Raw genomic sequence first — 15558 nt, 5'->3', positions numbered from 1 at the left:
GACGGAGGTGGTGGTGGGGGGTCATGGTGGTGGTTATGTTAAAACTAATTTTTAGTTGGAACATCTTAGGTACTGATCCTCTTGTTATTGGTCCGTCACTTGGCCCCATTACAAGAGGCTTACCCTGTTTTCCCCTCCCATCTTGATGATTTCATCATTGGAGTATCAGGCTTCCTCAGAGTGCACTCCTTGGCTTTTTTATGATATCGTAGCAATGTTTGCTAATGAAGTGTATAACTGGGGTCCACATCTTCAGCTTCAGTGAGCTACATATAGAAAATATTTATGACAACATTGCATCAGTGCTGGGTGCCCACAGACTTTTGGTCATTATTTACTTAGTAATACAGTTTAGTAACTGTGGACATTTACTTTTTTACTGGGTATTATAAATACTTCAAAGGTGATTTAAAGTTCATAAGGAATCCAGGCATGGTGGAACATGCCTTGAATCTCAGCTCCCAGGAAGCAGAGGCAGGAGGATCTTGGTGAGTTGGAGGCTAGCCTTGTCTACATAGTGAGACCCTAAAAAGCAAAATCAAACTATTTAAGCGAATTTATTTTTTGTTTGCTCAGAAGTTGTCTATTCTAGAGCAATGGTGTGTGCAGTGTAATTTCAGTTTTAGAGGTGTAATTGACTAGACCCTGCTATGTTAGTCTTTGTGTGGGACATAGTTCCTACATGGAGTCTTCGGAGCATTTGCACACAGAGTGACATTTCATTTCCTTTCAGTTACTCTGTTTCTCTTTTACAACATTGTATGTATACATATATGTATATATTTAAATGATTATATTTAGTAGACTGATTATATACAGTAGATTAAATTACCTATGATCAGCATTTTATAAAGCATTTATCATCAGATAGGATGCAAGGTCTAATATAGTTGAGGTCTGCAATATAGTGGTTAAGAGGGGGCTTTGGAGCCAAACTTAATATATATAATATATATATATAATTTATATATATAAAATCTTAATCATCCATTACTTACATGATTTTGGGAAAGTTTATCATGCCTGTTGGCCAAGGGGGTGTAATACTCCTACTTCATTAGGCTGTACGAAGACAACAATTAGTGACTAATTAGTATTTGTAAAGTACTTAGAACAGTTTGGGATAGCATACATTAAGTACTGAAGAAATTATAATGAAGTGATATAAATATACTCTTACCAGGAAAGTTTATCCATGTTCATGCATCCAAGTTCTTTCTATTTATTACTGTGGAGCCTTTCTAAATTTAAAAACATTATTGGGGATCTAGCTCAGTGGTATTATTGCTACTTAGTGTATATTTTTGCTATGTTCAGCATTGCAAAAAGTAATTTATGTGTATAAATGTTTTGTCTGTGAAGAAGGCCAGAAGAGGATATTGGGTATCCTGGAACTGTAACTACAGACAGTTGTGAACCACCATGTGGGTGCTGGGAGCTGAACTTGGGAAGAGCACCAAGTGCTCTTAACTATTGATCTGTTTCTGCAGCCCCCATTGTGGTTTTTGATAAAGAGGTAAAATTAATCCTTATCTGCCAAATAAATAATTTGTGAGTTATTAGTCTAGTCAATTAGCCTTCTCAGTAAGGCAAGGAAGAGAAATTGGAGAAAATTCATGTTGAAGCAACCACAGGAACTGAACAGAAACTAAAGCAAATATATACAGGAAAGGCCCTGTCTTAGTTTGCTTTCTATTACTGTGATGAACACCGTAATGACAAGCAACTTGGGGAGGAGAGGGTTTATTTCAGCTTACAGTTTATAGTCCACCATATAGGGAAGTCAGAACAGGAACTCAAGGCAGGAACATGGAGGCAGGAACTGAAGCAGAGACATAGAAGAGTACTGCTTACTGGCTTGCTCCCATGGCTTGTAACCTACACTCCCCGCTCCCTCCACACAGGGTTTCTCTGAATAATAGCCCTGGCTGTCCAGGAACTCACTTTGTAGATCAGGCTGGCCTCGAACTCAGAGTTCTTCCTGCCTCTGCCTCCCAAGTGCTGGGGTTAAAGGTGTGTTACAACCCCCCAACCCTGCCCCAGCTTATATTTTTATATAACCTGGGATAGCCTGCCCAGGGGTGGTACCACCAGCAGTGAGCTGAGCCCCTCCATATCAATCATTAATCAAGAAAATGCCTATAGGAAATGCCTACAGAAAATTAAAAAAAAAAAAAGGAAAAAAAGAAAGAAAATGCCTACAGACCTGCCTACAGGCAATTTGATGGGGGCATTTTCTCTGTTGGTGCTCCTCTTCCCAGAAGACTCTAGCTTGTATCAGTTTAACAAAGGAACTAACCAGGATAAGACCTACTTAAATTTGAAGCTGGGGATATATAGTAGAATACTAACATTCAGGACACAGAGACAGGCAGATCTCTGTGAGTTTGAGGCCAGTGTGGCCTACATAGAGAGTTCTAGGTAGCCAGGCTACATCTCCAAATAATAATAATAATAATAATAATATAATATGTAAAAATTACTTCACTTTATATTTTGTAAATTTTTTTCAAAAATGTTCATAGGCTCATAAAATTAAAAATGCTAAAAGAAGAAAATTGTATACCAGTAATTAACATTTTGACATTTTGGTTCATATTTTAATTCCTTCCTGGGCATTCACTTATTCATAGCTTATTATAATACACACTTCTCTCAGAGCAGAATTAGTCACATAGCTTATATCACGAGAGAGACTGGAGCAGTTCTACGCTAGTAGAGGGACTTAGGATAGAAAAGAGCAAAAGGAAGTAATCTGCAGAGTGAGTTTTCTGAGAAAGTAAAAGGGAACATTAAGTAAAGGAGAAATTTGCAGACTATGTGAAGCTCTGTATATATATGTGCATTATAATTATGTCCTTAGTGTATTATAATGCTTCATCTACCTGCAGGTATGTATCTTATTGTATTTACATTCAGGTATGTGTCTACACTATAATTTTTTTTTACAATTATTATGATTGCATCTTCTTGTGTTATATTGCTGCATCTTATTGTATCTATATGTAGATTTATATACTTTACAGGTATTTATCTTACAGTACCCGCAATTGGATGTTCACGTATTTTTCTGAGAACTAGTCTGGTATCTGCCTTTTCATTCTTTTATTGTAACGAAGTCCCTAGGCCGGTATTTCCCACTCCATCTTTTCATGCTCTTGCCAGTGGCTGCTTTTAATGCCATCTCATATCGTTGGACTTTGCAGTCGGTTACAATTTTCAACCTTTCCCAGTGCCTTGAGTTATTAATCTTGATGATGAAATACTTAAAAAATGATACCCAAAATGATTATTTCTTGAGCAGAAATTGAGTGAAAGTGGAATTGCTGAGTCAAGGGTGTGTAAAATTTTGAGGCATAAAATCGTACTGAAACCGCACAGCCGGCCTCAGGTATGCATTCTTCACCTGAGGAGGCCAGGCACAAGCAGAGAGGTTAAATAATCTGGCTCAAGGTCAAAAGTAATTAGATGTGGGTGAATTTAAAAACGGCGCGGGCTCCTCCGGCAGCGGCAAGGGTGGAATTTGCGGTTTGGTGGATTTTTTTTTTTTTCAAGGCGTGTTTCTGTGAGGGAGGGGCCGGGCAGAGGGGAAGGAAACTTGTGTCGCAGTAAAGGAGGAGGAGGGGGGGACCGGAGTCAAACCCAGGCCCGCCTAGGCGACAAAGGTCTGCGCTCGCCAGGCCCGGAAGACGCTCGCGGGGAGCCTCGGAGTTCCCCGACAGCTCCGGCGAGGTCCCGGCCGTGCCGGGCGGTTGCCAAGCGTCGGCCCTGTCCAGCAGGCCTAGTTGCTAGGGCCTCCATCTTGGGGGCCCCAGGGCTACCGCGCCCCCGGAAGGGGTTGCGAGTGGGGCATTCACTTCCGGTCTGGGGCCTGCGGCAGCAGCGGTGGCGGCGGCGGCGGCGGCAGCGGGTCGGTGTAGAAAATGGCGCTGGTGCAGCGGCTCGGGCCTGTCCCCGCGGCGCTGCGGAGGGCCTGAGGCTCGCGAGCCTCGTTCCCCGCGCCCCACGCGCTCGTGCACTTTACACACATGAGGTGAGCGGACCGGAGGGGAGTCTCGCTCGGGGCCGGGAGGCAGCCGGAGGCGCTGCCGCAGGACCCGTCGGGCTGCGGGGCGGCGGCACGGGGCAGCCCCCGGGAGCGCGGGCCTGGGTGGGAGGCCACGGGAGGCCCGGGAAGCTTCGGCCCCGCGCGGGCTGCGGCTCTGGGCTCGACCGTCCTGGGCTCGGAGGCCCGCAGCGCTGCAGCCCGCAGCCCCGCCCCTCCCCCACCGCGCGGGCGCTCTGCCGCAGAAGCTCGGTTTTCACGCGCATCCCCTCCCCCCGTTTTTTTTTTTTGTTTGTTTTTGTTTTTGTTTCCTATTTCAGAGAATTGGAAGCTAAAGCTACCAAAGACGTAGAGAGAAATCTTAGCAGGTAAGATGGGCGAGCCTTCAGTCTCCCGCCCCCTTTATAATCGTGTGTTTCCACTCTGCTTCGCCCTTCCTGGGTTTACAGACCTCTTCCCCCCCACCTCCCCCCACCCCATCCCGTGTCATTTGCTTTCGCACGCAGGGAACAGACATTCGGTAGAAACGGCCTCAGGGAATATTTGCATGGGGGGGGGGCATTGCAGGGGAGACGCGTAATTACGAGTGTGTTCGTTCTTAAAAAGAAAAGCAAAAGGCAGTTCTTGTAAACTTAGTTAAAGCATTCTCACCCTTTTAGAATTTAATTAGGGGACTTGTGCATTAATTACTATTGTAAATGGTTGCAGGCATTGTGTGACTCATGATTGAGGCGGCCCTTATGGCGGGCTGTCAAACTGTTTTGGCTTCCCCGTTATTACTTTGTAGCTAAATTGTTGCCTTTATAAAAAGATACTATGTGCTCGCATTTTTTGCTCTCTGTCTCTGCACATTGTAGTCAGGCGGATTCTGTTGCATTGGAAACAGTTTTGTCCTTGAACTTCATCAAGCATAAACTGCGTTTTGTTGTCCTTTGAAACATTTTAGTCTGTGTTCGGTGTGTGTTCTTTTTATCAGCTGGGAAAGTAATTAAAAATTGTTTTCAGTAAGTGATGATCACTTCTGTTGGGCCTGAGTGCTTTTGCACTGGTACCTGAAGCCTCAAATACTATCTCCAAGACAAGGGTTGTTTCTTGTCCCCCACCCCGAAGTGATGCATTTCTGGAAAACGTTTAGTTTTATTGAGCTGTAATTGCTTCAACATCAGGGAATCGCACGATACTTAAAGCCTTTTTCAGATCCATTTTAAAACAGGCTTTTTCTTTTCTATTCACTTTTTTTGCATCATTTTTGAACTCACAGAAACTTCGAGATTAAACAGCTTCATTTGTTTTAGGTCTTAATCTGGCTTATGCTTGTTTATTGGAAGTTCTAGGCTTATGTTGTGGTTATTAACACACTTGTAATTGCACAAATACTTTTTACCATGTAGAATTGTTCCAAATTTCTAGCTCTTTGAATTTATGTTAATCTGTTGGGGTGACTGTTAAAGAATCTGTTCTGTTGGCAAAGGAACAGTATTGGCTTATCCAGTGAGAGGTTTTTTGGAACTCTAAATAATTATGGAATCATTTAAAGGGACATTAAAGCTGCTATCGGTGACTAAATAACTGTCAGCTGGATGCTTAAACAAGTTATGTTGTCAAAAACTGGGAAAGAAATAAGATACAGAGCCAAACAAAATAGATTGAATTATTAAGGTGTGATTTTAATAACAGTGTAGGTTTTGGATCTTTTTCTCCTTCTGGTTTTGTTTTGTCAGGCATCCACATAGGTCTTGTGTCCATGAGGGTACCTAAAACTTAGGTGAATATTGAAATACAAGCATAATTTTCACTTCGTTATGATTGGGCAGAACTTGGAATCTCTGCTATTGGCCTGTTGGCCTTGTATCAGAATTTGAATTCCAGCCCTGCCATTTAAAATGACCTTGACTCTTGGCAAGTCATTTGGCCTTTCTGTGTCTAATCTATGAAATGAGAGGCTTGGTCCATCCAGTTACTAAGGTCTGTTAGGCCCCTTGGGTTACATAAAAAGGAATCCAGTGCTGTCAGTGTCCAAAGAGGGCATGTACAATCTGGTAGGGAAACTATATAATATGTACATAAATAATGGTAATTCAGGGTAGTTGGTGTAGGAGTCAAAAGGGGATGGCATTCCACTCATGTGCTTGAGGCACTTCAGTTGATTATAGATATGAAAAAGAAAAATAATGTGATTTTAAAACAGAGTGTCAGTAAGAAGGGACCAGTTAAGGTACTTTGAGTAGGGAGACAGGTGATTAGATTAGATGGGCACATGCTCCTTTTTTTCCCCAAGAAAAAAAAGTATCAGTCTTTGCCCATTAGTACCCTGCTCAGGAAGTCATGGCAGGTAGTATTCACCCTAGTAAACTCTGAGCATTTTCTAGGAACCAGTGAGGGGAATGTACCAACTGTTCATCATCTGCCTGCTGTACCCATCCAAAGACTTTGCATGCCTCTTCACCCTTGAGAGGTTGGGTAAATTAGGTGTTCTTAGCTGTACATATAAGAGTTTGAGGTAGAAAGAGGTTAAGTAACTACAGGAGGTCTTACCACTAGTCACTGCAAGAATCATCAGCCTTCATGCTGAAGGTAAGGCGCTTCCCTCTGAAAAATTGGGATTTTTTTTTTAAAAGTAGAACCCATAACTGCATGCAATATGTTTATCTTGGAATTTCTCACTATGGACCCTTCTTATATTTTGTACCAGCTAATTAATTATTTGAGGACTGTCCTTTGTAGTGTAAGATGTCCAGCATCTACCAGGAGTACTCCCTACTCTGTAATGATCAGAGTGTCTTCAGATTCTGACAAAGATCCATAGAAATGGAAGGTGGGGATGGGGGGGTGGGCATCAATGTTTGGAGATCTTGGTTCAGGTTTTGAACATGAAAAGTCCCAAGTATATAAATGGTGCATTCATATAAGCATCTTTTTTGTATGATGGAAGCTCAGTAAACCTAGTATGTGTGTCTCCAGGGTGGAAGCTCTGTTCCGTGTGTGTGTCAGGGTTATGTTGTCATTCTGCTTTCCTGGGATAAGTGGCAAATCCTAACCAAGACATGCCAGGTGTTCAGTGGCAGTTAAGCAAAAAATGGCACAAGGAATAAATTTAGATCATTAGGTTAGCTAGTTTTTAAAATTCATTTTTGGTTTTGAGAATTGTCTTACTCTGTCAGTACCATGTGCATTCAAAAGAGGGAGCTGTAATGTCTAGACAAGGGTGACTACTACTAGAGTGGGATTTAGGAATCAAATCCATTTTGGCCTGCAGAGAGGATATTAGAACAGTAGATGTGAAGACTCGGAATCCAGTAAGCACACAGGAATTTGGTCTAGTAGAAATAGCAACCAGCTAATCAAACTGTCTTAAGGCATGTGATGTGGAGGGCTTTGAATGTCAGGCTGAGGACTTCTACATAATCTTTAGATGGTCTAAGGGGCCACTGCCTACCTTCTGATAGGATACCAATGTTATAGGAAACTCTTCCAGCCGGGGAATTGTGATCAGGTATGATTATGGGCAGTAGTTCTCTAGGTAAGAGTTGATGAAGATCTGCATGTAAGTTGTGGTAGAGAGAGATGAGAGGATGAGATACCAAGGAAGTGGAACCTGGGATTTCAAAGTAGGTTAGTTGTGAGGGGAATTCTCCATTTAGGGTAAATGAGAGATTGATCCAGCCTCCAAGTGAAATAGAAATTTATGTGAGGAGAAACAATGGTAAGTTATAATCACCAGTTTAGAGGGGAAACAAATCCTCCATTAATTAATACAACTCAGTTGATGCAAGACAATTTAAAAAGTTTTTTGTTGTTGTTTTTGGTTTTTTTTGGGGTGTGTGTGTGTGTGTGTGTGTATGGGTGTTTTGCTTGCATGGATGTCTGCACACATTGATCCCTGGTACCCATGGAAACCAGAAGAGGTAATCGGATCCCCTGAAAATGATGTTAGAAATGGTTGTGAGCTGCTGTGTGGGTGCTGGGAATCAAACCTGGGTCCTCTAGAAAAGTAGCCGGTACTCTTAAATACTGAGCTATCTATTCTTCCAGTCCCCAACAGTTGTAATTTTGAAAGTATATTTGGAGGCTACAGTTACAGAGTTAGTGAATATTCAGAGCTGGATCTTAAGGTATCAGCTGGTATCTGTTACTTTTCAAGTGAGAAAATTCTGATTGAGAGACAGTCTCCAATGACAGAGCTGGGCTTCTAACAGGCCTTCTCACTCCATTCTAGTATTTTCACTGAACATTAGATAAAATATACATTTCTGCTTTTTGGACAGAAAAAACCTCAAAACATTTATCTCAGTGTATCTCATGCCCATTCTAGTGGTTTCTGTAATTTATGTGTATTGTGTAAGTAGAAGTTAACATAATTTGTGAATGTGATCCCTGCTTCCAAACCAACCATGAACAGCCATTGTATAGCAAATATTAAAGGTGCCATAAACCACATAGCGTCTGACCTGGGACACTTTCAGTTGAACCATGAATATCTGGAACAGATGCTATGTCACAGAGCCCAAGACAACACGACTAAGCCAGGGTATACCTCTCTCTAGAGGTTATCTATTGTTGCCACTGATTTTTCCATTGTTTAGGTGAAAAATCATTCTGGTTTAGTTAGGCTTTTCTGTTGCTTGCTCTGATGTGGATGGTAGGCTAGGCCTCTTTCTAGCTTAATTTGGAGATTACGTGGTAAACTAGTTGCTGGAATAAATGAATACAGATGGTGGGCTTAGCTTAAAACTGAAAATTTGCACATGAACATCATAAAAAGAATAGTTTATAATGTCTTTTGAATTTTGGTATGTCAAATATGTCTGAAAGTATAATTTGAAAGGCATAAAGTCTTTTACAATTTCATTTTATGACAACCCCAAAGTATTGCCCATGATTGGAAATAGTAAAATGGCATGTGTTACATGCATTTCATTCAGGCTGGACTAATCTTCTCCAAATGGAATAAAGTCCACCTAGTTTTCATTAAAGAAGTCATTTGAGGACTAGAGAGATGACTAGGCAATTAAGAGCTCTTGTTGCTCTCCCAGAAGATCCAAATTCCATTCAAGTTCAGTTCTTAGAACCTGAGTTGGCTTACTCACAATCACTTGTAACTCCAGCTCTGGGGGATCTGCTAGCCTCTTCTAGATTCCATAGATAATTGCACATACACACATAATTAAAAATAAAGTTAATCTTAGCAAAAAGTCATTTGTAACCTTAAGCAAAGTACCAAAACTAGGGTAGCAGATACTTCCACTTTTCATAATTATTTTGTCATTACACTCTATCCCCAAAATACAGCATTATGTCTTATACATTAAAGAGGATCTTGTACATAACAGTCAAATGATCAAACATAGAATGTTTAACTTTATACTATAGTTTGGTTCATATTCACTTATTTTCAATTGTCATGGAGGATTTTTCTTTCCACCAATTTTTAAAATTATTTTATTTAAATAACATTTGTTGTTGTTAATTTTACATACTGACCACAGTTTCCGCCTCCCTCTTCTCCCGATCTCCTATTTTCCACGATTTCTTGATCCAGGGTAGCATTAGCTGTTTTGTCTCTGAAGCTACCTTGCTACCCTTTTTGTGACAGTGCAATTTTTTGACTAGTTGTTTTGCATAATTCAGATTGGGTTTGTCTGATCTCTTCTGAACAATCAGATAGAGGTTAAATCTTCTTGGCTGAAGTGTCCCATCAGTGGTGATGGATGTCTTCTCAGCACATCCCTGCAGGTGTTCTCCTTGATCATCTCAAAGGAATTTTTTGTAGCATTTTTCAGCTCTTAACCTTTATGCTAGCCTAGTTAGTATTTCTTTCACTATAAGGAATGCTATTTAGTTTAAACTGAAATCCAAGTATTAAGAGTATAGAAATTACAAGTCTACTTTAAATTAACTAGTGGTTGTGATTGCTACCTTTTAAAGAGTTTTTGATGATAGCTTCCTTATTGGTAGACATAAAAGTTGTTTTCAACTTTAACCAGTGATAGTTTGATAAACTTAGTAAGAAAATGAAATATTAGTTAGGTTTGTGATGTATATTATATTTTTGTTTATTTTGTTTTTGAGACAAATTCTCACTAGGAAGCCCAGCTTGACCTGAAATTTGGAATCCTCTTGCCTTATGCATATACTTCTCAGCTCAGAGATTATGAATCTGAACCATCATGCCTGGTATTTAAGTTAGCTTGGCATTGTGGCCCTAGACAAGGTACTCATGCTGAGTGTAAAAGGTATGGCAGGTGAAGAGAAGTACTTTGGAAAATTGAATATGTGTTTGAACAAGGCAACAAAACAAAACCCCCCAGAACCAAACAGGATATGGTTCTTAGTATTTATCAGACTTTCAAAGATTTGGTATGCAGTAGCGTGCTGTCAGAGAGCTAAACTGAGATTGATGAGAGAGTAAAATGTAACTGAGGCAGACTTCCAGTCTTGGGAGGAGTTCCTTGGACATAAATAGAGGTAAAAGTTCTATTTAAGATGTTTTACTTTAAACATCGTTTGCATACTCTGTTGAGTTGGCTAGGCAACAGAAATCCTAGCATTTCCTTTCTTGTAACCAGGGAGAAACTACTGAATTTCGGCATTTAGGCAGTAGTGTTATGTGACAATGACTCAGCTTCCCATTTTAAATGGAATGTTCAAAACAGATTGAAACCTAGTTGAAGAATTTTATACTTTGAACCTTAAAAGATATTTTCTGCAAACAGCAATTGATTGGATTTTGTATAACAGCAAACAATACTGAGCCAGTTCACTTCTTTTGCTGTCACTTCTTAGTGAATTGCAATCGGATAGCATTTATTGGGCAGTTTGCAGTAATACTGGATGTTTTTATAGTGATGGCATCTGTATTTTGTTGACTTTAGTCCCTTTTTCTCCTGTGTCTCTGTCCCCTGAAAAATGAATATGTAAGCTAGCAGGAGGAAGTGGTGCTGCCTGGTGCCTAAATAAACTCTGATTTTAAGAGCATTCTAGCATCACTTTGTCTGTTGTTAACTGCTGCAGAGGGTGGGAGAGAAATGCCTTCTCATTGTGAATCCTCAAGCAGGTCTTAGTGAGCAGTAGCAAGTTGCTTGTTTATTTGAATAAGGCCCTTCTGGGTACCATTCCTAGTGGGGTGCATCTGTAATCTCAGTTCTTCTGAGGTAGAGGCAGGGGGAACCCAAGTTCAGGCCATCTGGGCTACATGACCTTGTCACAAACAAAGTATAAAAATGGAAAGGGACATTACTGCAGGTTAGTGTTTCAAGCCACAGTTGTAAACCAACCATTGGAAACTTCTGGTTCTTCAGTAGCTATAGAATCAGAGCCAACTCCTGTTCAGTGCTAAAATTGTTTAGTGCTGTCCTGCTTTTGATCTATCCTTAAATTCCTCTGAAGGTAACATTCTCTGTTCCTCCCCGAATCATGTAGTCCCCATTGGCCTTGAACTCATTGTCCCTGCCTGAGTCTGTGACTGTGGGCACAGACTCTCAGCTTTTTAATGGTAGATCTATTAAGATCAAATTTCCATGCATGTGAAGTGTGTGGGGTTATACATTCATCACCTCTGTGATTCCAGAACATGTTTGTACCACACTCCCTCTCCCCAAACCCCAAATATTTAGCAGTCACTCCTCATTTAATATGCCTCCCAGTCCTGCCATCCACTAGTGGATTTCCTGTTCTGGGCATTTCATAAATATGGAATCATACACTAGAATTCCTCAGTGTTTGTGTGTCTTACTTAGTATGTTTTCAAGTTTTATCCCTGGTATATCATTGTCAGCACTTCATTCCTTTTAATGGGTGAAAAATACCATCTCCCTGTGCAGATTCCATTTATCTTTTACTTACATAAGTATGTGGGTTTTTTGTTTGTTTGTATTGGTAGGAATCAAACTCAGTGCCTCATAAATGCCAAGCATGTGTTGCCATTAATGTTTGTGTGCTAGTATTTGTATGGATGTTTTATTTCTGTTGAATATCTACCTAAGAGTGGAATTGCTGGGTCATATGATAGCTGTAACCTTTTGAGGGACTGCCAGGCTGTGTACAGTGCAGTCAAGCCACTTGTACACACCCTTGCTGACACTTGTCCTTTTTAATTGGTAAGCAGGCATCTTTTTGGACTAAGGCATCTCGTTGTGGTTTTGATTTGCATTTCCCTGATGACTAATGAAGTTGAGTTTCTTTTCATGGCCTTTATTGGCTGTTTGACTTGGAGAAATGTCTATTTATAGTCTCTTGTCTGCTTTTAAATTCCAGCTTTGATTCTCCCCACTCCCCTCCTTTTGAGACAGGGTCTCACTGCTACTCTGACTGGCCTGGAACTTGCTATTTAGACCAGGCTATTTAGATAGAGATTCACCCGCTCTGCTTCCTAATTTCTGGGCTTAAAGGTATCTACCTACCACCATGCTGGGCTTGTTTTTACATTTTTAAATGAATTGGTTTTTGGTTTTTGAAACAGGGTTTCATGTAGTACAGGCTAGTCTAAAACCTGATTTGTAGCTGAGGATGACTTTGAACGCCTTGACCTTCTTGCTTCCTTTCCTCCAAATGCTGGGTGTATAAGCATGCATCACCACATCATTTTGGGGGTTGTATTTTGTATTGTTGAGTTTGAGAGTTCTTAATATAGATTTGTATTATATTTATATCTATATTTTATTTATATATTTATATTACAATTTACAAGTATTTTCTCCTATGTTATTTTCACCTCTTGAAGCACAAATAGTTAGGTCTACTTACCTATAATAGATCTGTTGCTTGTGTGCTATTGGTACTCATTCTAAGGTTGCAAAAATTATTTTTGTTTTCCACCAGTTTTATGGTTTTTACTTTTAGGTCTGTCATTGTATTTTTGAGTTATTTTTTGTGCATGTTATGAGTGCTCCAATTTCATTCTTACAATTTTCCAGTTGTTTGGCACAATTTGTTAAAAAGATGGTTTCTCTGGTGTCTTGAAGGTCAGTTGCTCATTATGAAGGGTGTTGTCTCAGGATTCTGTACCGTTTGGTCTGTCAGCTATCCTTAGCCAATTTCCACTCTCTTGGTTACTGTAGCTTTATAATTAGCAGGCTTGAAATCCATTCTCTCCTCATGATTGCATTGGTTCCTCTTGTGTTTCTGTGTGAATTTTAGGAACAGTTTGTCAATTTTAATGAAAAAGTTGTGTTTTTGGTAAGAACAGTTTTTAGATCAGCTTAGACAGTATTACCATTTTAATAACTTATAGTTGTTCATAAATATAGGGTCTTTCCAGTTATTTAGGCCTTTATTTTTTCAAAGATTTGCTGTGTTTTAAGTATACAATTTGTACTTCTTCTGTGAAATTTATTACTAAGTATTTTATATTTTTGATGCTATCACTTGGTACTAGGGCTCGACACTAGGACCTTAAAACTAAGCATGCTAAGCGTGTACTCCATCACAGCTACAGCTACAGCCACAGCCCGCACTGTCTGTGAAAAGAGATAGATGTACATCTTCCATTCTGATCTTGCTGTGTGTTTGCCTGAGTGAGTCCTCCTTCCCTTTCCCTTGAGCTTTTTAAATTTATTATTATCTATTGTAATTTTATGTGCTTTGCCTGCATTTATGTTTGTGCCTGTGAAGGCCAAAAGAGGGTGTTGGATCCCTCAGAACTGGAGTTACAGATGGTTGTGAGCTGCCACCAAACCAGAGTTCTCTGAAGCAATAGCCAGTGTTCTTAACTATTGTGCCATATCTCCAGCCCCTGTTGTTTTTGTTTGTCTGTTTCATATAGTGTTGAAAGACAAGTGTCAAGATTGGTTATGTTAATCAGCTGTTACTACTGATGTAAGCTGTGGACTTTTCTCCGTCAATTTAATAAAGTTTTCTTCTAAACCCTGTTGGATTGCCTTTCTTGGTGAAATTCAAAGTTCCTTTTGAATTTTCATGACTGCTGCACTTGTATACTGATACCACCATGTGGCTGTCTTCATTCTGTTAACATCATAGTATATTGATCTTTGTATGTTAAAACAATTTTGCATTCTTGGGATGAATCCCTTGATGTGTTAGACTCTTTTTGTGTTTGTCTCTTTCCTCTCCCTCCCTTTGCAGAGACTGGGTTTCTCTGTATAGCCCCAGCTGTCCTGTAGTCCAAGCTGGCCTTGAACTCAGAGATCTCCCTGCCTCTGCCTCCAGAGTGCTGAGGTTAAAGGTGTGTGCCATCACACCCTGTGTGTTCATGTTTCTAATGATAAATCTATACTCCTGTAATAGTGTTATGTGGTATCTGACTCGGAATCTGGGGTGTTAGCTGTTGCTTTGGGGTGTATAACATGCTGCATTGTGCTTTGAGTTATTTTTAATGTATTCAATTCCATTTTCTCTATATTCTTGCTCAGCCTTCTTTCTATTCTAGCTGTCACTCCCAATATCTTGCAGTGAGTTTCATGTAGCTAATGATTAGTGTACACCTACTAACTATATGCCTTCAGCTAGCACTTTATCTGTATTGCCTAATCTTCACAACAACCTTTTCAGGGAGGTACAGTTGGACCTCATTAATTAGGGATAGATAGAGGTTTGTGAGATGTCAAACACTTTTGTAAGGCCACTGAGTTGAGGTTTAAGTTTTCCTCTTCTTGACATGGGCCCCACCCCAGAACTCAGCACTGCAAACTCTGCTTAGAAAGGGCTGCTTTGATCTGGTCTTTCAGGAAGTAGTGTGTGGGTGGGAATAAGGGAAAAGAGTACAGTTAGGGAGTTTTAGTAAAGGGGAGGAATCAGGAATTGATGTCTAATTAAGAGCCCTCTGTGCCAGGGAGTACAGTTCAAGTAGAACTGGTTTTGTCCCTGGACCAGTAATTAGTCCTTTCTAGAACAGTGAGATTAACATCTAAAATAATTAGACCGTGTATATTGTTTAATTGAAGGTCAAGGGTGAGGTTTGTTTTGGTTGGAAAGAAATGTGAAGGAAGTAGTAATTAAGTTAAGCTTCAAACCGGGAGTGGGATTTAGCATAGAGTTTGAGTAAGCTTTACTATACCCTTGTACCTGACAAGCTGTGGAAGAGTGTCTTTTAACAGCCGATGGGAATGGTACTAATGCTATATTTCAGGGTTGTAGGTCCGAAATACGTATTTCAGACATTGTAGACCACAAAGTGCTGCTTTCCTCATGGTGGGATATCTATTTTGACTAACTTTGCTTAGCCTAAACTTTCATTATTATTCCCCCTTTTGATATGCATAATATTTTTACTGTTTGAGAGCAACTTGCATATAACAAGATGCCCTTCCACCCCTAAAAACGTGTATTTTCTGAAATCAAAAGTATTTTCTTTTCAAGGCCATTTTCATAGTTGGGGAAACAACCCTCTGACATTCATAATTGCTAATGAGAAGACCTTATTCACATTTTATGTATTGTCTCAGTAATGTTTGTCATAGCAAAGCAAAAAGAAAAGTTTTTTGTTTTTTTTTTTCTGGTTGGAGAGTCAATGCAAGGTCACAGGTTATATTTGGTTTAGCTTTCTGTACTCTGGAACT

General features: G+C 40.1%; 1 protein-coding gene across 6 annotated transcripts in view; it reads left to right on the top strand.

Annotated features, from left to right (window-relative positions):
- The first annotated feature begins 3686 nt into the window (after positions 1-3686).
- Tnrc6a (trinucleotide repeat containing adaptor 6A) overlaps positions 3687-15558 on the top strand; it is a 79247-nt gene continuing 67375 nt past the window's right edge. For 3 of the 6 annotated variants that reach the window (XM_035442243.1, XM_035442244.1, XM_035442245.1), the window contains exons 1-2: positions 3690-4033; positions 4366-4413. In XM_035442243.1, coding sequence (XP_035298134.1) covers positions 4029-4033; positions 4366-4413 — 53 coding nt within the window. In that variant the 5' untranslated portion in view covers positions 3690-4028. Of the gene's footprint in view, positions 4034-4365; positions 4414-15558 lie in introns of all 6 variants that reach the window. The other 3 variants (XR_004769087.1, XM_035442242.1, XM_027410289.2) reach the window with 2 other exon arrangements.

The sequence above is a fragment of the Cricetulus griseus genome, chromosome 3 (genome assembly GCF_003668045.3).
Source record: "Cricetulus griseus strain 17A/GY chromosome 3, alternate assembly CriGri-PICRH-1.0, whole genome shotgun sequence".
Lineage (NCBI taxonomy): Eukaryota > Metazoa > Chordata > Mammalia > Rodentia > Cricetidae > Cricetulus > Cricetulus griseus.
The sequence above is the reverse complement of the archived record's forward strand: the minus strand, read 5'-3'. Positions and strand labels throughout refer to the sequence as shown.